The following is a 22,803-nucleotide window of genomic DNA, read 5'->3' on the forward strand; positions in this document are numbered from 1 at the left end:
AGAAATCCCGAGGGGTTTAGAAGGCGTATCGAATAAATTTCCACCTTCAATCTTGCCTTTAATACCTCGGTACCAGTAAACTAGGACGATGGGTCTTGGATTCTTGGTACTTATCTACATAGGTACTAGGTATAAATGTACTTCAAGTATCAGAGATGTCGAATACATGCACATGTATGTACATATTATATCGAAGATTGCATATGTTCTTGTAAGGCATACATACTGATTAGGAACTCGGAAGTCTTTACTACAATTTAGGTACAGTTTATCACGATCAAAGGCAAACCCTACCTACCTTATGTAGAAACATTGAACGCAACATCGTGAGAAGGCAAGTATCAAGTCGGAAGCATCGGTGAAATTTGGTAAGTGAAGTTTTGATTTATAATACATATGTAGCATTGAGTTTCAATGTTGCCTTCTATGATCTATCATATATCATACATGTACAACAAATACGTACATATCTGTACTTCAAGTTGCAACAACATTGAACTGTTGAACAGCATTGAAAGGCTAAAAATGGTATTTCAACATTGAACGAATTCGGCTTTTCAATGTTATTTTTGGTCCAGTAACAAAGAGCACCGCACTTGAGATTTTAATTCTTTTAAATGTTAAATACATGTACATGTTCATGTACATCAAAAACCTCGGCGCGCGATACATCCATACACACACGTCCATACTTAAGAGTCAAAGCTTCACAGAGGGGTAAATCGATTCGGATTGGTCAGTGCAACTTTACTAAATTATTTTCGGAAGCGTTAACGACGTGACAAGCCAATGACATAATAAGAATCTCTGGCATATAATTGGTTTCCGCAAACTCCGACTTCGTTTGGTGCTGTGCTTAATAACTAAAATAACTAAAATGCTAGAAGATGCCAGGTGCTAACTTAAAATGCTAGTGAGCCCTGGAGCAGTTTCAGCCGCTACAGTGCTTAGGTGATACATACCTATTGATTAATCCCTGGCGGTACAAGTACAGTATTGTACAATACAATACCTACCTAAGGTACCTAGGTAAGCTTTAAGCAACCTGCTTTCAGTGGTGTTCCTAGAATGTAGGCACTGTACAGTACCTACATCAGTACCTACATCTAACCATTGTTGATTCAGCCCACTAACCCACCTTCCCCCTCAGCGCAAGCTTCGCAAATAAGAGAAGAGAAACGGGAAAAAATAAGAAAAAAAAGCACCCCCCCCCCCCCCCCCCCCCCCCAAAACCCCACTAACCTAACCAACTAGTTACCAACTGCACCAAAAAGTAATAGGTACCTAGTCGCTATCTTCTCAGAGACCCGTCACTTCGCCGCTTCTTTGAATTCTGGTGATACATACCTTTTTACAACACCTCCATTTACCGAGCAATTCTTTCCACCCATCGCACCTTTTATTTTAGTGATCATTTTCTTCATTGCTAATAAACTTCTAACATCATTCTTCTTTCCTCAACTCTTCCTGCGCTCATACTCGACATCTTTTCTATACCCTCAACTAATATTTCTCTCGACGCACACACCTAGAGCGAGGCTTTCTGTGGGTTTATAGGCGCGTAGCCTGCCTCATTTCTTCTTTCCCCCGCCACCCCATTCGAGATGGCGCCTACGATCACAGAGCTGGACCTCATGGTCCAGTCCTTCTACGACGGCCGTGGTGAGCAGGTAAGCTTATTGTCAATCCGCTTTGTCCAATTTTTTGCAGATGTGTTCATCTGTGAAGATGTGGATAGCTGAGCTACTAACACTGACCTCTTCCCCGCCTTCAGCAAAAAGCTGCCCAAACTGCTTTGAACCAGGTATGTGATGCGCCATGCTCCCTTCTTGCTATCCCTATGCCAAAGCTTACCCATTTTCTCTATAGTTCAAAGAAGATCCCGATGCCTGGCTTCTTGTCGACAAGATTCTCTCCGAGTCGAGACATCCCCAGACGAAATGTACGTCGTGCTAATCAGAACAATATGGCATGGGATATCGCGGAAGGCTGACGAGTTGCAGATCTTGGGCTCCAAATACTAGACAATGTCATCATGACGAGATGGAAGGTGCTGCCCAGAGAACAGTGTTTAGGTATGCCTTCCCGTTCCCCGACTATTGTCAGCCCGAACTGTTACAGTTAACCACGGCGCAGGTATTCGCAACTTTGTTGTAAACTTCATTATCCAAGCTTCTGGCACGGAAGAGTCGCTCAGGTCCCAGCGTACTCTTTTGAACAAGTTGAACCTAGTTCTTGTCTCTATTCTGAAGCAGGAATGGCCTCATAATTGGCCTACGTTCATCAACGAGATCATCTCCGCTTGTCGATCGAACTTATCTATTTGCGAGAACAACATGATCATTCTTCGACTTCTTTCCGAAGAAGTTTTCGACTACTCCGCCGAGCAAATGACCTCGGCCAAGACCAGAAACTTGAAGACGACTATGTGCAACGAATTCTCGCAGATCTTCCAACTATGCCAGGAGATCCTTACCTCGGCGAATCAGGCCAGTCTCGTGAAGGCTACTCTCGAGACGTTACTGCGCTTTTGCAACTGGATTCCGCTAGGCTACATCTTTGAAACGCCGCTCATTGAGACTCTGCGAACACGATTCCTTGAAGTTCAGGAATTCCGCAACGTCACTCTACAAGTCTTTACTGAGATTGGAGGCCTGGTGACCGGTGGACCGGGCCAGCCAAACGCATACAGCGAACAGTTGGTCAAGATGTTTGTCGATGTGCTTACGACTATTGCGGGTATCATCCCGTTACATCTTGACCTCAAGAGCACATACCCTCAGAGCAACTCCAAAGACCAGGAGTTCCTCCAAGAATTGGCACTCTTCTTGTGCAACTTCTTTGGTCAGCATGTTGATGTAGGCTTATTCATGCCGTCCTTATAGAACACTTTGACTAACTGAATGATTTAGCTGGTTGAGAATCTCCCCAACCGAGATTTCCTTACGCACGGTCATTTCTACTTAATCCGAATTTCACAAATTGAAGATCGAGAGATTTTCAAGATCTGCCTAGATTATTGGCTAAAGCTTGTGCAAGAACTCTACGAGGAGATGCAGACTGCGCCTCTGCAAGAGATGAACCCGCTCATGATGGGCGGTGGCTCCGCCAGTGGAGCAGTGAATCCGAACTTGCTATTGAGCTTCCCGCTGCGCATGCACAAGTATAAGGAGGTTTTATCCAATTTGCGAGTGGTCATGATTGAAAAGATGGTGCGACCTGAAGAAGTACTCATCGTTGAGAACGATGAGGGTGAGATCGTGCGCGAATTCGTGAAGGAGAGCGACACGGTGCAACTATATAAGACCATTCGTGAATGTCTCGTCTATTTGACACATCTTGACGTCGTTGATACGGAAACTATCATGACCGAGAAACTCCAAAAGCAGGTTGATGGTACTGAATGGTCATGGCACAACTGCAACGTCTTGTGCTGGGCCATCGGCTCGATCTCGCTGGCAATGAACGAGGAAACTGAGAAGCGTTTCCTAGTTACGGTTATTAAGGACCTGCTTGGCCTCACGGAAATGAAGCGTGGCAAGGACAACAAGGCCGTTGTGGCCAGTAATATCATGTACATTGTTGGGCAGTATCCTCGTTTCCTCAAGGCCCATTGGAAATTTCTGAAGACCGTCGTCAATAAGCTGTTCGAGTTCATGCATGAGTCTCACGAAGGTTGGCTCCACAATCCAAAGGCTCTCGATTGATAGCTAATGATATTATAGGTGTCCAGGATATGGCGTGCGATACGTTCATCAAGATCGCCAGGCAATGCAGACGACACTTCGTTGCCTTGCAGCCTAGCGAGAACGAGCCTTTTATCGAGGAAATCATTCGAAATCTCCAGCGCATTACATGCGATCTCACCCCCCAACAAGTTCACACATTCTATGAGGCCTGCGGATATATGGTTGCGGCACAAGGAAACAAGCACCAGCAAGAACGGTTGCTTGCCGAGCTAATGAATGCCCCGAATGCAGCATGGGATGAAATCATTAGACTGGCTACTCAAGATCCCCAGATCCTCCAGGATTCTGACACAATTAAGATTATCGGGAATATCATGAAGACTAACGTCTCAGCTTGTTCCTCCATCGGACCTTACTTCGGCCCACAGATTGGCAGAATATACCTAGATATGCTACAGATGTATCGTGCTACTAGCCAGCTAATCTCGGAGGCTATTGCTCGCGATGGTAATTATATGTTCCACCTCTTGTTGAGATTCAACTAACCTGTCAAACTAGGCGAGATTGCTCCCCGTATGCCCAAGGTTCGAGGGCTAAGAACGATCAAGAAGGAGATTCTCAAGTTGATTGAGAGCTACGTTGACAAAGCTGAAGACCTACAGGCGATTCGCCAACAGATGGTCCCGCAGCTTTTGGACTCGGTGTTGGTAGACTACAATCGCAATGTCCCAGGCGCCCGCGATGCAGAAGTTCTGAAGGCTATGTCTACTATTATCACGAGACTCACGGTAAGCTCACTTTGAGGATCGCAATGTCCTATTCTTACTAACGATATCTAGGGCCTCATGGAAGACCAGGTGCCGATCATTATGCAGAACGTATTTGAGTGCACTCTGGAAATGATCAACAAGGACTTTTCAGAGTTCCCAGAACACCGAGTAGAGTTCTTTAACTTGCTTAGAGCGATTAACCTACACTGCTTCCCAGCACTCTTGAAGTTGGATAACCGGCAGTTCAAGTTCGTTATCGATGCTTGCATGTGGGCTAGCAAACATGACAACCGCGATGTCGAAGGTGCCGGACTGAACATGTGCCTGGAACTGGTCACGAATATCGCCGAGAAAACCGATGTACAGACTTCCAACGCATTTTTCCAGCAATTTTTCATCAGCATCCTGCAAGATGTGTTCTTCGTATTGACAGATCCCGATCACAAGGCTGGATTCAAAACGCAATCGCTATTGTTAATGCGCATGTTCTACTTCGCACTTCCTGCAGATGGTTCCACACCCAAGATTCAGGGGCCCGTCTACACCGACCAGGCCCCCGCTGGGACGAGTAACAAGGAATTCCTGACTGAATTTGTCGCAGGTCTCCTACGCAATGCTTTCCCAAATTTACAGATGTAAGCAAACCCTCGGGATAAAAGGTAGCCACTTGCGAATGCTAACTGGATGTACAGTGCGCAGATTGGTGCATTTATTGAATGCCTCTTCACCCTGAACGCATCTTATGAGAAGTTCCGACTTCAAGTCCGAGATTTCTTAATCTCTCTTAAGGAGTTCGCCGGGGACAACGCAGATCTGTACGTTGTGGAGAAGGAGCAAGAGGCTCGTGACAAGCTGACGGCCGACCACGAACGACGAGCAAAGGTGGGAGGCTTACTCAAGCCATCCGAGATCGAAGCGGAGGACGACGAATTGTGACTGCGTCAGGAGTTTAGAAGTGAATTCGCCCCTCGGACACAACCGACGGATTCTTCTGGTCCGACCTCGGTCGATCATTTCGACGGATGGGAAGTGTATGGGCTTTAGGAAACCTCCCCACGACACTCGGGTGAGACCATGAGGCTCCAACTTTATACCATTCCCTCATGTCTCTTTTATTGCCTCTTTTCTATTCTCTTGTACGTGATACCAAGATAGAACTGTCGTGGCTAGCAATTACGGCATTGCCCAGATGGCTGTACCGTTTCGTAGCCAGTCAAGGCTATGTTGCTCAGTTGCACATTCTCTTTTACCAGGCCCTGAATCTGGCGAGGAGTCAGCCGAGCAAAGGGGAGACGGTATTCCTACGATGGCCAACTAGGTGTAGGGCGAACCGAAAAAGGGAGGTGGAGTGATGGGTAGGAGGCATAAATGAATGCATATATCTTGTTTCATGGAAGAGGCTACGTTAAGAGAGATATGCGGCTACTAAGGAAAGGGAGGGCTAGTAATGCGCCAAATGAGACAAAAAAAGTTGGGGAGATAGACCAATTGTTCCGTTTATATCCCGGACATAACTTCTCTTGTTGTTACTGGCTAGGCTCCTATCTAGGTAGTTAATGATAAATGGACTCGTTTAGTCCCAAATCGGTGTTGTTCGAGTGATATGATACTATGCAAGATTAGGAGGACTGTCCCCCTTTAACAAGACAGATGGTAATACCTAGTAATATACCTAGTACTATAATGCATTTTATACGTACGCGCTACCTATGAAGGGTAACCCACCTAGGTAATAGGTAGACTGTTACGTAGAATATAAGAAGAAAATAAGTGGCATATATTGTTATCATTCTATGCTTCAATGTTGTTGAGGTTTAGACCTATCAGCGCCATCAATGATCAAGCTGTACATAATATGATGTACATACATCATACATCATACATGTAGGTAGTTATAGGTGAGCCCCACTCACACTTTCCTAAGCTCTTGTGCGGCTAAGCTACGTATACTTATTACATACATACTATGTACATAGTACTATGATAGTAGTACGCACTAGCGTAGTACTTGTCGCTTACACTTCGGACGAAACAGACAAGTGCAAACAATATAGTGTGCTACTACGGTCCAATTGATATCGAATCAGGATACAACATCCTGTCTGAGATTGGCAGCGTGGCCGAGCGGTCTAAGGCGGTGGATTCAAGAGAACCTTGAGTAAACTCTTATTCTCAGAATAACGAGAATATCCCACTCACGGAAGTGGCAGGGGTTCGAATCCCCTCGCTGTCATGAATTATCTTTTTTGAAAACTTTTCAATTAACTACTTACTTCATCTTTTTTGCAAGTAAAATATTTTGGAACTAGTTAATAGATTTTTTTTTTGGTTATCTGTTTGTTATCTTTGAATATTCTATCTAACCTACTAATATTTGCGCGCAACTTAACATGCATCGTAAGTTCGACCAATGTCACCTGATATCGAGGTCACGTGGACATCTACATATCATATAGTGACATACACTTCATTGTTCCTTGATATCTATGATTGCATCACTTTCTTACAGGTCCTTGAGCTGATGGCTCGATGATTGACTACCGATACACGTACAAGGGGCTTCCAATCCCGGGGCGAGCAGAGAGATATAAACTTTAAAAAGAATAGAGGAAAACTACAGAACTCACATCAACCCTGAGGCTGCATATAGGCCTTACCTATTCCTATCCAGACATCAAAGATTAGGTTTGGTGACAGCCGGTTCGCCGGCTCGTATTCGGCAAGTGTCGCAGCAATCATGACGGCGAGAGATCAGTCGGGAAAACGGCTATGATGATGATGATGGATATTACATAAAGATGCTCCAGGTCTTGAACGTTGTTGCGTGGGCTGACCTGTTCTTGCTCTCACGCAGAGGGTAGAAACTCACTCCAAAAAGGGGGAGTGGAAAGTATGTCACTGATTACTCGATCGCTTACCTACTGCTACTCGTCACTCTAGACGTTCCTTTAACTTCGGTCTAGGTACAGGTTTTCTTTGGAGGGGTGAGAAGTGATAGGTGAGAATTGGAAAGGGGAGGCCATACCCACCTACTTCACAGCACGCAACCTCTCGGGAGGATTATCCAATACCTGCCTACCTGTCTGCCTGCCTACTATCATCGTATCTGCTCTCTAAAACGGAGAGAGTGGACCAGCAAAAGGTTTACGGGCACGAGGGTGAAATGGAACCCCCTCTCCCCATCTTCTCCTTTCCCTTCGCTGTCCTCCTACTTTCCACTCTCGCCTTCGCGCCGCCGTGCGATGCAGCGCTCGAGCCGGACCACGAGGAGGCGGTGCCGGCCGACTTCCCCAAAGCGTTCATCGCGGCGATGGCGGTCGCCGTCGTCTGCGTCGTCGTCGCCGTCACCATGGTGTGCGTGCTCGCGCACTGCTGGCAGCATATGCTGCTTGGCTCCAGACGTCGTGGTGGCAGCGGGAAGGAGGGCAAGAACCGCGATCAGGGTCAGAATCGGGGAAGGAAGGGTAGGGGTTGGAATTGGGGCTGGAGCTGGAATAGGGATTGGAAGTGGAAGGGCTGGGGCTGGGTTGATGGTGATGACGGGATGCTGGTCTCGCAGAGGTGGCAGGAGCCGGTCTATCAGTGGACGCCGCAGCTGGTGTCGAGGACGAGTAGGAAGAGTAAGAAGAAGAGCGTTAAGGGGAGGCTGAGTATGAGGAGGGATACGAGGGAGAGGGAGAGGCAGAAGCAGGCACAGAGGCGTTGGGATAAGAGATGTACGTGGGGCGAGATCGAGGGCAGTGCTAGTGCTAGTGCCAGTCGTGAGGGGATTTTGAGGGGATGGGGGAGGTAGAGGGGGGAGTGTTGTGGAAAGGAACGGGAGGGTTATCTGCCTACACGGTTTCCTGGTGGTGATTTGAGAAGATCTCGATTCTCTCAAGTGTAATTTGAAAGGGGGATGACAATGCCTCAATACGAATCCTACATATCTAATTACTACCTAGGTAGGTGCCTACTCGAATAGATTTCCCACAAACAATTGCTAGTTAGGGGGATCATAAGAAAAGGAGGCCATACATAGCATTCTTAAACTCGTATCGTATGGATTTCAGCTACTAGAATTATGTTTGATGAGGACATCAACATTGAATTTAAATTTGTATTATCTGGGCATATGTAAGGCAATGTTGATACTGGCCGTTTACAGGTAGATCTGCCAACATCGTTGGTAATTTGATATCCACTCAGTGATAGTCTAGGTTACCCGTAAGTAGGTACCTACCCAACAAGACCCCCCCCCCCCTTCCCTTGAGCATATTATCAACTGTTTGCTCCCGTATCCATCCATACCTACCTACTACCTAGCATGTTTAGCTCGATATACCTAACTACACTCACAATATCAAGGGGTGTTGTTTGACCGCTAACATGGGGTGTCACAGACTAGTCTCGGCTGCTGAAGATGTCGTGTGACCTTGGTCGATGCAGATAACCAGAAGACCCTCCTACCTACCTAGTACCTAGTATCTACCTACCCCCCTTTCTCTTTCTCTGCTGCTGAGTAGCCATCATCGTTGTGAATCCATCCATCTCCCTTCTCCTTACGCCTGGATCGGAAAGCACAGGGTGCATCTTTGCTAAACCAGGGCAAAGCTGGGGGGGTTTTTTTATGTACATACGTATCTGTAGAGCTACCATGCCACGATAATGGCTTTCTGTCTGTCCTTTTGCAAAACCAATAATAAAATAAAATAAAATCAGGCCATGGTGTGTTATATCCAATAACAGGAATCAGCTGTTTCCATATGGACGGAAGGCGATCTCGTGTAACTGGTTGTGCGGCATCTTGAATAATATGTATCGAGAATGAGCAAAAGTATGTACATAGGTAATGTATGTTAAGACCCCTCCTCCTTCCCAAGGCTTCCCTCCCTCCCACACACGGAATACTCGTACTGTGTATGTATGTGGGCATGTGTTAGAGGTACATATAGGTATGTATTGCAAACTGATGGCGGCGTTAGTTAGCGAGTGCCACTATCATCAACCCACAAAATGCTAGCTACGCATTTTACACAGATTTTTGAGTTTTTAGTCCTTTGATTTAAAGGGGGAAAGTAACAAAAAAGTAGAATGAAATAAAACTAGAACTGAATCGTCGACCACGGAAGCGATTGTTTTTTGTTTTTCCCGCAGACATCATCCCGGTGCAGCAGGTCCTTTTGGTATCTACACTCTTGCATAGTACAATAACCTAGGTTAGGTGGTGGTTGAGCGGAATCTTACCTCCTTACGTAGGACAAACAAGAACAGACGGTCTCTTATATGTACTACCTACCTACATGTATGTATGTATGTATGTAGATCCGTCGTGATCGATGTCCACCATGTAGATATGTGTGTGTGTATGTACATACATACATACCAATGTAGGTAGCCTAGGGGTTACGTGCCCTGCCGATAGATTCTTGTTGCTGCAAGAAGAAGCGAGAGCAAGGGGGTACACTGCAGGCGAGAAACCCAGAGAACCAACAGTGCTAGTACTTGTGCTACCCAGCCCGAGCATCTTTTTGATGTAGGTAGCCGGTGCAAGTTCCAGGAGAACCGGAGACTCGGGTGTTCTATGGGGCTGGGGTAAAAGGAGAGCTGGGAGCTGCTACAGCGAGTGCTACCATGACTCGTGGGTAGTACTATATGGAATTGGGAAAGATTATAGCTTCTGGATTTTGCTTTTATTATTCAATCTATCTAAGGTTAGACATAATTACACCTGGGGACTTTTTGCAAGCTTGGGAGAGAGAGGGGGGCGTAATTCTGTCATAAAAGACGGCACTCCACGTCAGTTTACCCCATGTGAATAAGACATACATATTTTTTTTTACTATGTACATGTATATGATAAGACATTTTACTGCACGGCTAGCGACCGAAATGGCTTCTGCTGCTCATGGAAAAGCAAGCAAGGGATAGAGCGGAAAGGAACACTTGGGAGATAGATTGCACGTGGGAATATTGGACAAGCCTGGCGAACACGCATGCATAACCTAGTTTTCTACAGCGGTGGCAGGCCTGGAGATGGAATGGCGAACTGAACCCAACTCAGCCCAACCCGACTCAACTCAACCTAAGACACTTAGACATTGATGAAGGGGACCAGACGTTCTGGTATCCCGTTTTACATCAATGTCATCAGCATTTTATTTATTTCCCTTTAAACCCTCCCCCTCCCTGGTCAGATCGTTGGGTGGTGGCTTTTGCCTGAACCCCCAATCTAGGAAACCCCTGGCAAAGCACAACATGGCATGGGGATTTGGATTTGGATTTGGGATTCAAAAGCAAAAGCCAAAAGAAGATTTGGTGCCGCTAAGTCGGGTCCTGTGGCGTAAGGCGCTCGGTTCAGAGAGAGGTGACGGTTCCATGAGAGGATAGAGCAAAAGTTTCACAACGGCCAGATTTCTCATCGAGTCAGTCCTCTAGTCGCAGACTCGCAGTCCATGGTCAGTGGTCACAGCCACTCAATTCCCAGAGGAAAGGACCGACAGGGTGTTCGGCCGTACTTTGTACGACGCAACGATCTTGGAGTAGTATGGCCTATCATTAATGAACGTTAGATATTATTATGTAGCCTTCAATCATCAATGACTAAAAAGAAAAGAAAAGGAAAGGAAAGGAAAGGAAAGGAAAGGAGGAGAGTATAATAGTTACTAAAATAGGTATGTGATGAAGGGACCAAATAAAAACTAGTTAATTAAATGACGGGCGAAGGAAGATTTGGGACTTTGCCCCGGATGTATGGGTCACTACTAGGTACCTAGGTTAGTAACCTAGTAAACTCACTACCCTACCCTAGGGCCTAGGTACTGTAGACTCACTAGAGTCACTACCCCAACTTCAATCATAAAGTTAAAATAGTTGGAAATGCCCGTTTACCGGGCGGGCATGTCGTCTCATATTGACATCAGACGAACTTTGTTAAGATTAGGTCTTAGGTATATGTATATGTATATGTATATGTATATGTATGTAGATGAGCATACTTTCTGTCTTTTGTCTTTTTTAATTTAATTATCTTTTTAATCTTTTTTTTTTTTTTTTTAGCTTGACGGCCGCCCGTTCTGTTCTGTTTTCTGTCAACGCTTGCCAAGAGAAGGCCGAACCAAGGCCCGTCAGAAGCTTAAGTGGTGACTAATATTCTTGTAAGAGTAGATCGACGTGTCAAACCCGTGGCCCGTGGGAAAGGGTCATGTAATTGCTACACCATGGGCTTTTCATGGTTCTAAGGTCTCGAAAACTTCCAACAAGAAGATGGAAAGAAAAAAAAAAAAGAAAAGAAAAAAGAAAAAAGCAAAGGAAGCGGAAGAAAAAAGCTTGGATATGTTTCAGTGTCTATATCAATACACTAACCCACAACTGTAGTCTGTACTAAAGGATCGACATCCCAGGAGTTTGGGAATCCGTAGATTATATTGAGCTATGGCTATGTTCAAGGTAAGGTGAACTACATACATACATGTATGTAGGTAGAGTGTATGGATGTATAATCTGCCAAGTCCTTCATATGTAGCCTACCTACATAACCTACAAACAATAAGCTACGTACTAGTTAATGATTGCATTCTCACGAGAGTTGATTTGCTTTATTCGGTGGAGATGACGATGGCGCGTACCGTCTTACATAGCATGCGATGGCCTTGTCACTTGTCAAACTGAACCTTCTTTATCCATGCAATCAGATCAGGTAGGTTATATGTATGTACTTTGTAGTTGAGTGTATGTAGCGGAAGATAAAAAAAAAAAGGGGATCATTCTTGAGTACCTTAGCTCGGTAGCAAGCCCGGAACGTGCGACGACGGGCATCTTGAGGCACAGATGCCGCGCGAGATTTCCCAGATCCTGATACTGGAAAAGCTTGGGACAGCATTATTAGCTTTTATAAAGTATTACCTTATACACATACACATATGTCACATATGTCTTGTCTTGTACATATAGTTATGTACATACCTAGTAAGATAGTGTAATTGTAGCGTCCTGAATCCTGATGTTGGTTCATAGGTAGGTGGTATTCAAGATATGTATACTGTATTTAGAACATGCTGTCTATATGTAGGTGTATGCCAGGTATGTACCATGCCATGCATCCTCCTTTGCATAAGTTTAGCTACCGAGTAAATGGGCTGATATGATACATACATGTAGATAGTTCGAAACGCCCCTTTTTGTGTCTTTATTGTTCGATGTGTAATCTTCCAAATACTACATATTAATAGCTATCTACATGCAGTATGTAGCTAAGCTATGTTGAATGCTACGCCCTCTCTCTCTTCGCAAGACCCGAAACTCTGGAACAAGGGATTCATTATAAGGAATTATTACCTACCTACCTAGTAGTTAGTTCCGGCTGCCTGTTTACACTGCCTGCTTTCAACAAGATGTACTCGAGGCTGCGCATAATGCTGCTGTCTCATATCTGTAACTACTACCTGCTGTATGTGGTATTGACGTTTATGGATGTATTGTGCATGGCATGCATAAGGAGGCGATGATAAGATAGTATATGTATAACTACAGTAACTCTTTTGAATTGGACTTGTCATAAAATGATCACGCTGTCTCAAAAACATTGAAGGCCTTTTTGTAGTGTAGTACATAGTACCTAAGAGGTAAGGAGGTGGGCTGGAAATAAGAAAAAGTAAACACATGCCATAAAAACGTAGATAGTAGGTTACCTACCTATTAATGTAGTTAATGAGATGCCCTCCATTTTAATGATCATCGGCAAGCGCTGTTATAAAAATAGTTACTACATAGATAGTACATAGTTATGTAATGGTATTATTTCCAATTTTTCTTTTCTCCAGGGCTCCCTAATCCTCATTCGGAGCCATATGCTAGGTACGTATGGAACTTCCATTCCTGTATAATCATGTACGCCTAACCTAGGCATGTATCTGCCTAGGCATAGGCTTAGTATGTAGTTGCAACCACGTATCGGTAGACACTCGGTATTCGTGTAGGACGATGCGAAGCATTTCAGTAATTACTTACATATAACTGCAGCATGTCTACCTACACGTCAACTAGGCAGACAGACTATTATCTATATACCTATTCGTATATGTATGAAGTTCAACTCGACCCGCGCATCGTCTATCGTCTATACTCCGCTACGGCAATGTCGGTTACCCCCGCAGTCACGGTCCACGGAAATTTGGGGGGAGGGGAGTAGTACCGTTTTGGCACCCACGCGTTTCTTCTTGAGACAAAGAAAAGAGTACTGTAGTATTAACAGCATAGATATTAGTAGTAAAATAAAAAAGGATCTCCCAAGGACGCGAACCGTTCATAAATTCAGATGAATAAAATCCTGGCTCCCGGAAGGCTAGCTGGTTGGCTCAATACGCCAAAGGTTCCACTGATTTATACATATCCCAGCTTTTGATGCACTGCAGCGCAGCGGTCCGGTAGCCCCTTGTGGTCCTTGGTCCTGCATGTTTTGGGAGAGTTGGGAGAGTTGGGAGATATTGGAGACATTGGAGAAAAAAAAAAAGAGACGGCCAGATGGATGGGTGGGTGGATTGGATGGTATGGATGGGTACATAGGTATTGGTATTAGTTATGGGATGGATAGAAATGTATTTACATAGTAGATTGGAAGGATTCCCGCACTGTCTCCGGTCCAAGTAGGCGGAACACACTAAAACACTTAAAGATGATTCTCGTCGGGTAAGCCCATTCGGGGATTTCTAGCGGACTTCAGCGGGCGTGAAATTGGTGTGGATGACCTTCCATTCTTATACAAGCTGCTTGGTTGCTGCTTGGTTCAAAAAGTTCCTTACACCCCTGTATCCTTGAGCACTGCTGGACGCGGCACTGTGGACATGACTTCCCAGACAGCCAGACAGCCAGACAGCCCAGACAGGGGGGCACTAGACAGGGACTATCCAACAAGGATTGGACGACCCAGGATGCGCCCAGGATGTCCTAGGATGACTACTATGTATGTAGGAAAATGCCTGGGATGGGGGGGCTTTGTCCACTTATACCCACTTAATCATCTACATCATTGGTTAAACCTGGCCCATAGGTAGGGAACGCGATGCAATCATCTCCACCCTGCCTCCCCGTACTACCCCGGTTGATTTGCTCGGGCCAATCCCATCTCCCTTGCGCTCGTGCTATGGCCCAATCTGCCAAATCTCACAAGCGCACCCTCTTTTTTTACTTGTATCTTTTGCTTGTATCTGCACTTGTATTTGTGGTATCTACTATTAGTATTCACATACATAGTAGTACCTACTACCTACCTACATGCCCCTAGTGCCTAACAACTTGAAGCCAACTAGCTAAACCAGCCTACTTCTGCTACTACTGCATGTTGCTGGTCCTCCCGCTGGCTCCCACGCTTCAAACCTGCCCGCTCTAGCATCCACTCACCGTCCACTCAGCATCCACACAACATCCACTTTGGTAACTCCCCTTCTCTGGGCATCCGGCCCGGCTCATTTCTTCCTTTTCCCTCACACACATCAAACTTTCGACCCCGATCATTCTGACGACAGACAAAACCCGCCAACCCGCCAGCTTGTTCACTTTGTGGGCCTTGTCGTCGGTCGGCCAGGTCGACAAACTTTTGACTTATCCAACTGAGTCGAGTTTTACCGCCGTCCACGAATCAAGGCAAAGCGAAACGAGTACTCGGGAGCTGTAGCGAACGAAACGTCACCTGCACCCTTTTCGATCTGTCTCGCACTAAAAAGATAGCCAGCGGTTCGGGTTCACCTGGTACTTGGGAAAGAGATAGACAGTGAGTGAAGTGAGTGGGAAAGAGAGAGAAAGAGAAATAAGAGAAAACAAACTTCGCCCTCGACCCAATTTAACGGTTCATTAATTTTTTATTCTGTTCGCCAACACGGGTTTACTTGACATATGCCTGCGAGCGAGTTAAAACTAATCCCATTTCTCTGGTTCTGGTTCTGTTGTATCTAACGGTCCGAGTTTCTGGGATTTCTCCATCGTGCGAATACCTGTCGGAATTGGTATGAGAAGAATACATCGATTTCAGTCCATCCATTATTATTATTACTATTACTATTCCTATTTTCCCGTCTGGTAGGACGCATGATCGTCATGCTTCCGATTCAGGTATGTCGCAGTTATAGCTTGAACCCGAAATTATCTCGGGCGATTCCACTTTCTTGTCGTGGGTTGGGTGATTGGCTTTCCAGTCTCACAATCTGTGTTTGGAAGTGTCAATGAAAGCGAAACCATCCCTTACTCGGTTTTCATGCTAACTTTTGATAACCTAGCCGGAGTCAAATATGGCAAATGCCATGGTTCCTCAAGCAGAACCCAAAATGTACGCTCGTGAGCAGCGCATCACTAAGGGTGGCAGGCATCTATGGTACCAATTAGAGGTTCTGCAACAGCCTGAACGTGCGAGAGCATGTGGCTCGGGTCCCAAATGTATGGATAATTCTGACTACAGCGAATGTCGAATTGCGAACTTGGACTAATTCAGATTGTAGCATCTGCCGACCGTCGGCCAGTCGATCCGCCGCCTGTGGTTATCCTAAGGGTGTTTGAAGGAGAACATTTCGAGGGGGCCAGAGATATCACATTTGACTACAATGTCGATTTCTTCTGTTACGCCTCGCTCGAACATGCACGGCCTATGGCTCATGGAAGGGTGCAAACTCCTGCAGCTACATCGCCCCCCGTTTTAACTGGATTCCCGGTATCGGGATGCTGCTATCTCGACCGACCCGATCCAGCTGGATACTTCTTATTTCCGGATCTGTCTGTTCGTCACGAGGGACGTTATCGTTTGGTCTTTAGTCTGTATGAATTGATTAAAGAAGAGCAGGATCAGGATCGGGATGCTCCGCATCAGGACCACGAGGATGGCCTAGCCGATTTAAGCCCAGGAAATGCCAATCACCGAATGGACCTGAGATCGACTGATTTTATCGTCTACAGCGCTAAAAAGTTCCCTGGACTGACTGAGAGCACATCATTAAGTCGTACGGTTGCCGAGCAGGGCTGCCGCGTGCGTATTCGACGTGATGTACGGATGAGGAGACGTGACACAAAAGCTTCGGCAGCTAGCGAATACGATAACAACGCAGAGGACGAGTATGCGAGAAGACGGAACAGAACACAGACCCCAGAGACTTTCCGCGCCCGATCAGCGAGTAATTCAAGTATAGACCGAGCTAGTTACGCTCCCGATCACCCACGACGCCCTTCCAATGCCGAATACGGTCCGCCGCCTCCACCGTTGTACCAGAACGGCCAGGCTCCTTCGGCTATGTTGAACTTTGGGCACGGAGGAAATACTGGGTTTGCTCAGCCTTATGGCCCAGCACCTTCTTCTAATCAATCAACTCCCGTATCTCCTACAGCACCAATCTTCCCACAAACTGCCAATTATCCACCGCCTCCACCTTCTCCGAGTTATGCCCCTCCAGGATATCCACACTACGATACTATGAGTGATCCGGACCTCAGGAGACGCTCATCAGCGAGCTACTCGACCATTTCCTCCAAAGGACCGGCGCCATACTCGATGTCTCGAGCTCCTCCCAGGCAACCTACATCTATGGGACCTAATGCCTTCTCTCCCTTCCATAATCGCAAGTCCCAAGATGTCGCCACACCACTATTCCGACCGGAATGGTTCCATAACATCTCTCCACAGACCGCCATACCTCCAGCCTGAACCTCGATCTATGAAGCGTTCTATCGACGATCTCACATCGAGCACGCAAGAAGGCCGTAATGTGAATGGCGACCGGCCATTAATAGACTATCCAACTCTCCCCGTGTATAGACGAGCCGACGGTTCAGAAAAATTGGCCGTCTTCCCGGACACTGTCGCGTAGCGATGTTTGCTTTGCATGTTCACGGTTGTTACGAGTGACAATGCCCCCACGTTTGCAGCGGTGTTGGGTGTTATTAGGTGCCGATGTCTTGCTCGGCCTCTTTTTTTGTATATATTTTGAGGCCATACCCATTGCCCGCTTCTGTTTCGTTTGTCTTCGACACTCCATCTACCCTATCACTCATTTGCGCTGCATAATTCATTTTCTGCATATCGGGCTCTGGGCACCGGATGTTATCCCATGCTGATGCTTTTTTTTTCTTTTTACCTTTTCTTCGGACGCATGGTGCTCTTCCAAGACAGCTTGAGATCACTAGAGGGTTATTTTGGTCACACGGTTCTGCCTATTCGAGAGCAGAACGGTCTGGGACGGAGCCAAACGGCTAGGGGTCAAATCACTCTGGTGGGGCGTGTCTTCGGTGAGGGTTGGCGACGATGGATCAACATGGTCTATCTCTCTGCTCAGTGATCCCCAGGGGCCTTTTAAAGGAATCAGCACGCGGTTTTCATGTGTTAGTTACAGGAATCTAGGGAGAAAAGCGCGATGCTTTTTGTATATATACACGACAACTGGAATTTAAGTACCCTAGATGTTTTTTTTTATCATAAAAAAACATGAAAGAAATCAAGACGATGCATACATGCTCGAAGATGGCTTTGTTTCTTGCTTGATTAATTACCTATTAACTACCTCGTATAGCAGATACAATACCTACCTCGGCTGCCTCTAGACTCTGACTCTCAAATGCCTCGGTATTAACTACATAGTATAGTTAATAGCTACAGTACCTACGTTAGGTACTAGGTAGGGTACTAGGTATGTAGGTACGTAAGATAGGTACGTAGGCGAGACACAATACTTACTTCTTTCTTTTAAACCTAGATAAGTTCCTTGCCCGATACCATAGAATGAGCTCCTTCTCATCTTGATATAATATTAAGATGATATTAATATGATAGGAATAAAAAGTTTTAAGATTATGTAGGAACGTTGCCTTACTATATTTGGTTAGTAGAGGTTTGCGAACGGTTTTATTGCATCGTTAGACCGTTGTCTTGGCAGGTGATTTAATTATTCGGTTGCCCCCCGACCCACTTTGGAATTAACAAACTGGGGTAAATGTGTATTGACAGGTGCAACCAAGCAATCAAGTAAACATTCTCACACTCCAAACCTTGACACCCTTGAACTTTCAAAACCATCACATTTCCATCACCATTTCTTATTTTTCATTAGTTTTTATTTTTTATTTTTCATATTCTCACGTTCTCTCAATCTCTCAATTACCTCAATCTTGAATCCTTTACACATAGCCGAAATACATCTCCTCGCAGCGGCCTTCTTCTGATGCCTTATCCGTCCCACCGCCAACCCCTTTGCCAGGTATCAATATAGCCACCGCCATGATGGTCTTTGATACTTCTAGGCCTCCCACACAAAATGGCGGCTCTCGTCCACCGACCTCACGTTTTCTGGAGGGTTCTATGAACGATCGAGCAAGCGCTGCACCTCCAGTGCAGTTTCTTGGGCCCGACCAGTTAAAACAATATGAGAAGCAATTCTATTCCGACCCACCTGCCTCGCCACGGGAAATGCGTAGGATGCGTTACCAGCGACCATTCTCCGAGAGCAGCGTGGCCGATCAAATGAGTTCTCCGGAGCAAATGAGCAATCATAGAAAGTCGAATAGTTTCTTCGGACGGGTGAAGGATGTCCTAGGGTGGAATTCTTCTCGCAACAACGGACAGAAGCAGGCAGTTGCGAGGAAACATAGCAGTCTACAGGAACTGCCTCAACGACTATCACCATCACCATCCCCGCGACCAGAACATCTCCGAGCTGCTAAATCCCACTCGGAGATGTATAACATCCCACAACTAGCTAACCTGGGTGGTGGTGGGGGTGGCGGTAATCGTCCGACCCGAGAGGATGTCCTGGACTCATACAATCAACTGGTAGCCTCTGGCTTCTTTCAAGCTCATGCCATTCAATCTACACGCCATGCTGGCCCAGCAAACCGTGGCAATGACCGCCGTTCACCATTGCCTATGCCCCCAATTCCAGGTTCGGCTCCTTGTTCTCCGCTGCCACCTCCGCGTACCTCTTCCATAGCTGCTGTCTTCCGGTCAAGCTCACCGCAGAGCCCTACCAGCCCCCTGTCTAAAAGTCGACTAGGCAACCGGGGATGGGCATCGAAAGAGGAAGTTGATGGTAGATCATCGCCTACCATAAGCAATAAGGATTCTCGCCATCCACGCCTCCGTGGCCGCAAACGCAGCAGACTAGATACGGACGAGACGAGCGGTGAGGTAGCAGCATCAACGTCGTCTTCTTTTGCTGAACCACTTAAGAGGGTGGCAAAGAAGCTACGGAAGATGCCTTCCTCTAAGGATTCTCGGCCAACCTCTCCAGATGGTGTCTTGCAGCTCCCGCAGTCTAAATCCATTGGCGGTACCTTGCATTTTAAGGAGATAATGATACGCATGCGCTCGCCGTCCCCAGCACCGCCCCAAGTCATCATACGAGCTGAACAGCGCCCACGCCGATCGTTTTCGAACAGTAGCAAAGAAAGCAATAAGCTGCGTAAGCGACGTAGGTCGGCCCCAGTACGATCGCGGTCCACGTCGGGATCTATAGGATTTGAGACGTGGGAGATGGCCGGTGAACGCATGTCCATTGACGAGACTCCTCGCAGCTCGATGGATGTGAGGGCAGAATCAATGCCACCTCCCTCACGATCACGAGAAGATACGCCTTTGTGTGTCGTGCCAGATGCCAACCGTGGCATCCCCTCGGTACCACGGATCCCAGATCGCTACCACTACTACCATAAGCCGCAAACCGATGACCAAGAAGGAGATGAGAACGAAAGTGCGGATTCCCATTGGCAGTTTGGGAATGCCCTATAAGAGTATATCCTTTGCATTGTGTTCACCTGGATTCATTTGCTAGATGACGGAGTTAAAGAGATACCAATAGCACTCATCGGATGCCTGGACCTTCTGGAATTCCTATACCGTGATGCATACTGATACGAGAGAAAACCAATTTATTTAACAAAAAAAACTAGGCGTTTTCCTGGTGGTTTCCTTTCCTTTTTTCTATTATGATGACGACGAAAAAGACCTTGATTTAACGAACTTTACGATTTCTCTTTTCTTTTGACTTGCTCGCACATTTGTGCGAGCAGGAAATGCAAACAATACCCTTCGAGTACGCGATTATATACATCAACAGAGGCAACGACATGTTTTTTCTGGTGTGGAAAGGGATGCGTTCTACCCACTCTTCCCCTTTACATTACGAACAGACGAACGACACTTGCTCATTTGCATGGTGCTTCCGATCATGAGACGAGACGAAACTGACTTTTGTGCTTATGGAACAAAAACTTCTTTTCTTGTTCGATTTTTCTTTTTGGTATGATATCGAAACGAATCGAATGAAGAAAACTTTACCTTGTAATTATAATATGGAGGACTGGACGGTTTTATGAATGATTACGGAATGGGAAATGATATGGATTAACGACACGAACTCACTGAAACGAAAGCAATAAATTGCTAAAAAAAAAACTACATACAGAACATATATATATAGCTTAGATATCCTGCCTTTACTCTGCCCTGCCTCTCTGCCTTTGCCCTACTTAGGCTTAGGTAAGAGGAAGGGGAGGGAAAGGAGGAAGAAAAAAAAATAGATAACCTTGTTCATAGGCACACCTGCTGGCTTCCTCTGCTCTTTATATATTCGTGATCTTCATGATGTGACGCTAGTTTAAAGTGTTCCCCTGAATGAAATAGGAGAAACCTACCTAGCTCAGGGGAGGTTTTCGTTAGTCTCTCACCAACTAAGTAAGTTATAGGTGATTAATGGGGAAATAGAACACATGACCACCCCTTCGCTTCTCGCTCTTTTGCCCTGTTCTAGTGTACCGGACTTACCAGTCCCTCGGTTTTGGTTGCTCAACCCAGGGGGATGGCCGGCTGGCTGGGGCCACATAGGTGACCTTGCTCGCCTTGTCGGCTTATATTTGGTCTGCTGGCTTGCCCGTTTCCATGGATCGATGGCTGGATAGTTAGTAGTTACCTAGTTGGGATGCTGGGAAGGGTGAGGCTCGCGTAGTGTAGGAGGTAGGTAGTAGGTACTGTAGGTAGGCGTGTGCGTGCTAGTAAGCTGCTGAGCTACTAGGCTAGTTAATTGTAGATATGTAGGTAGTTATCTAAGGTTAGGCATGTAGTTAGTTATTCACAACATAGGATAACATAATACAGCAGGGAACATAACTAGTTATATACTGCATGCATTGATAGTTATCACGAGGCCGTTAAATATATTTTATTTCTCTCTAAGACCCATGTCTATAACCCCCCAGGCGGCTGGGCTAGTAGGCTAAGGAGAAGGAGGCCTGTGTGTACATACATATGTATGTACGTGTATGTGAGTCATTGTCCAGGCCCCCCCCCCCCCCCTCTACCCCCTGGACCCGATAACTAGTTACTAATATGTATGAAATACATACATATTATACTGGGCCTAGTTACCTAGTAACCTAGTAGGTATATCAGCTTGATAGTATTACATAGCTTGGTATGCATTGATAATAACTAGGTAGTTAACTAACTATCAAACCACCACCACCACCCGTATCTGGCAGATATCTGGTTTTGGCACTCACACTCACGCACACACTATAAACAGATAGACAAGCAAACCTTGGGAACTAACTAGTTACCCAACAACAACGCTTACCATCCTGGCGGATTAGAAAGATGGATACGCAACTACGTATGTATGAATAGATAATTACCTAGGTAGACACCTAGTTGGCTGAAAGTCACACACACACCCGAGGTTCATATCATATTACAACTTCCCCGGCAGCATGCCAAGCTACGCCCTCACAAGCAAACAAGCAACAGTGAAATTTTCAAGGAATACGTGTATATTTACTGTGCTCTATAAGAGCCGAGTCGTGCGTATGTATATATTAACGAGCCTCAAGGCCGCCTATCTAGGAAGACCATATCATGCTACGTCAACTACCTACGTTACAAGTGCGTGGTATATTCTGGTGCCGTGGGCCAAAGCCATCAATCCACCTGCTCGTTCTCAAGTCGCCACGGAAGATTAGGATGGACTATGTAACACCGATGAAGACCTCCCTTCTGAAGCCCCCTTTGCCACGAACCAACCAGTCTCAAACCGTCCGATGATACCATGACCGTTACCCTTTCCCTCCTTGACCGTTCTCTCTCTGGACCGACCAAAAACTCCGCATTTCATGCAATCGGGTCCGTATCTCGTGAAATAGAATGGAACCCTCCCAGAAAAGAGGCAAGGAAGGAAGGGGGAAATATTAATGAAAAATCACCTCCCCAAAAGACATTTCTAATGCCGCCGTTTCTCATGGTATCATATGTCCATGCATGCCTTCTCGTTCGCCTAAATTGGGGAAAAGAAGAGGGAGAAAAAAAGAGAAAAAAAGGAAGGAAATTATTGTACAAGTAGTAAATGTGA

At 46.0% G+C, this 22,803-nt stretch overlaps 4 protein-coding genes and 1 non-coding gene across 5 annotated transcripts; all 5 read left to right on the plus strand.

Annotated features, from left to right (window-relative positions):
* Nucleotides 1-1,226: 1,226 nt before the first annotated feature.
* Nucleotides 1,227-6,038, plus strand: GGS25DRAFT_480782 (CRM1 C terminal-domain-containing protein). Its single transcript, XM_049260113.1, has 10 exons — nucleotides 1,227-1,670; nucleotides 1,775-1,804; nucleotides 1,870-1,942; nucleotides 2,004-2,075; nucleotides 2,137-2,858; nucleotides 2,913-3,675; nucleotides 3,726-4,196; nucleotides 4,248-4,477; nucleotides 4,529-5,094; nucleotides 5,152-6,038. The coding sequence occupies exons 1-10, from the start codon at nucleotides 1,605-1,607 to the stop codon at nucleotides 5,393-5,395; spliced, it is 3,237 nt and encodes a 1,078-aa protein (XP_049118726.1). The 5' UTR covers nucleotides 1,227-1,604; the 3' UTR covers nucleotides 5,396-6,038.
* Nucleotides 6,039-6,569: 531 nt separating this feature from the next.
* GGS25DRAFT_t13 lies at nucleotides 6,570-6,692 on the plus strand. Its single transcript has one exon. It is a non-coding gene; the product is annotated as a tRNA-Leu (tRNA).
* A 930-nt stretch (nucleotides 6,693-7,622) lies between these two features.
* Nucleotides 7,623-8,252, plus strand: GGS25DRAFT_519259 (uncharacterized protein; the record flags this gene model as incomplete). The annotated part of the gene is made up of 1 exon (XM_049263669.1): nucleotides 7,623-8,252. The coding sequence occupies one exon, from the start codon at nucleotides 7,623-7,625 to the stop codon at nucleotides 8,250-8,252; it is 630 nt and encodes a 209-aa protein (XP_049118727.1).
* Nucleotides 8,253-15,720: 7,468 nt separating this feature from the next.
* On the plus strand, nucleotides 15,721-17,283 carry GGS25DRAFT_519260 (velvet factor-domain-containing protein; the record flags this gene model as incomplete). The annotated part of the gene is made up of 3 exons (XM_049263670.1): nucleotides 15,721-15,865; nucleotides 15,928-17,038; nucleotides 17,100-17,283. 3 exons carry the CDS (start codon nucleotides 15,721-15,723, stop codon nucleotides 17,281-17,283), a joined length of 1,440 nt encoding a protein of 479 aa, XP_049118728.1.
* Nucleotides 17,284-18,586: 1,303 nt separating this feature from the next.
* On the plus strand, nucleotides 18,587-20,334 carry GGS25DRAFT_175314 (uncharacterized protein). The gene has a single exon (XM_049256587.1). The coding sequence runs from the start codon at nucleotides 18,687-18,689 to the stop codon at nucleotides 20,190-20,192; it is 1,506 nt and encodes a 501-aa protein (XP_049118729.1). The 5' UTR covers nucleotides 18,587-18,686; the 3' UTR covers nucleotides 20,193-20,334.
* The last annotated feature ends 2,469 nt before the right edge of the window (nucleotides 20,335-22,803 follow it).

This window comes from Hypoxylon fragiforme (assembly GCF_022984875.1).
Source record: "Hypoxylon fragiforme strain CBS 206.31 chromosome Unknown GGS25scaffold_3, whole genome shotgun sequence".
NCBI classification, from domain to species: domain Eukaryota; kingdom Fungi; phylum Ascomycota; class Sordariomycetes; order Xylariales; family Hypoxylaceae; genus Hypoxylon; species Hypoxylon fragiforme.

Coding starts and splice junctions, on each gene's coding strand:
- GGS25DRAFT_480782 (XM_049260113.1), top strand. CDS start 1,605: ATGGCGCCTACGATCACAGAGCTGGACCTCATGGTCCAGTCCTTCTAC. Junction 1,943..2,003: donor GAGACATCCCCAGACGAAAT/GTACGTCGTGCT, acceptor GACGAGTTGCAG/ATCTTGGGCTCCAAATACTA. Junction 5,095..5,151: donor GCTTTCCCAAATTTACAGAT/GTAAGCAAACCC, acceptor CTGGATGTACAG/TGCGCAGATTGGTGCATTTA.
- GGS25DRAFT_175314 (XM_049256587.1), top strand. CDS start 18,687: ATGATGGTCTTTGATACTTCTAGGCCTCCCACACAAAATGGCGGCTCT.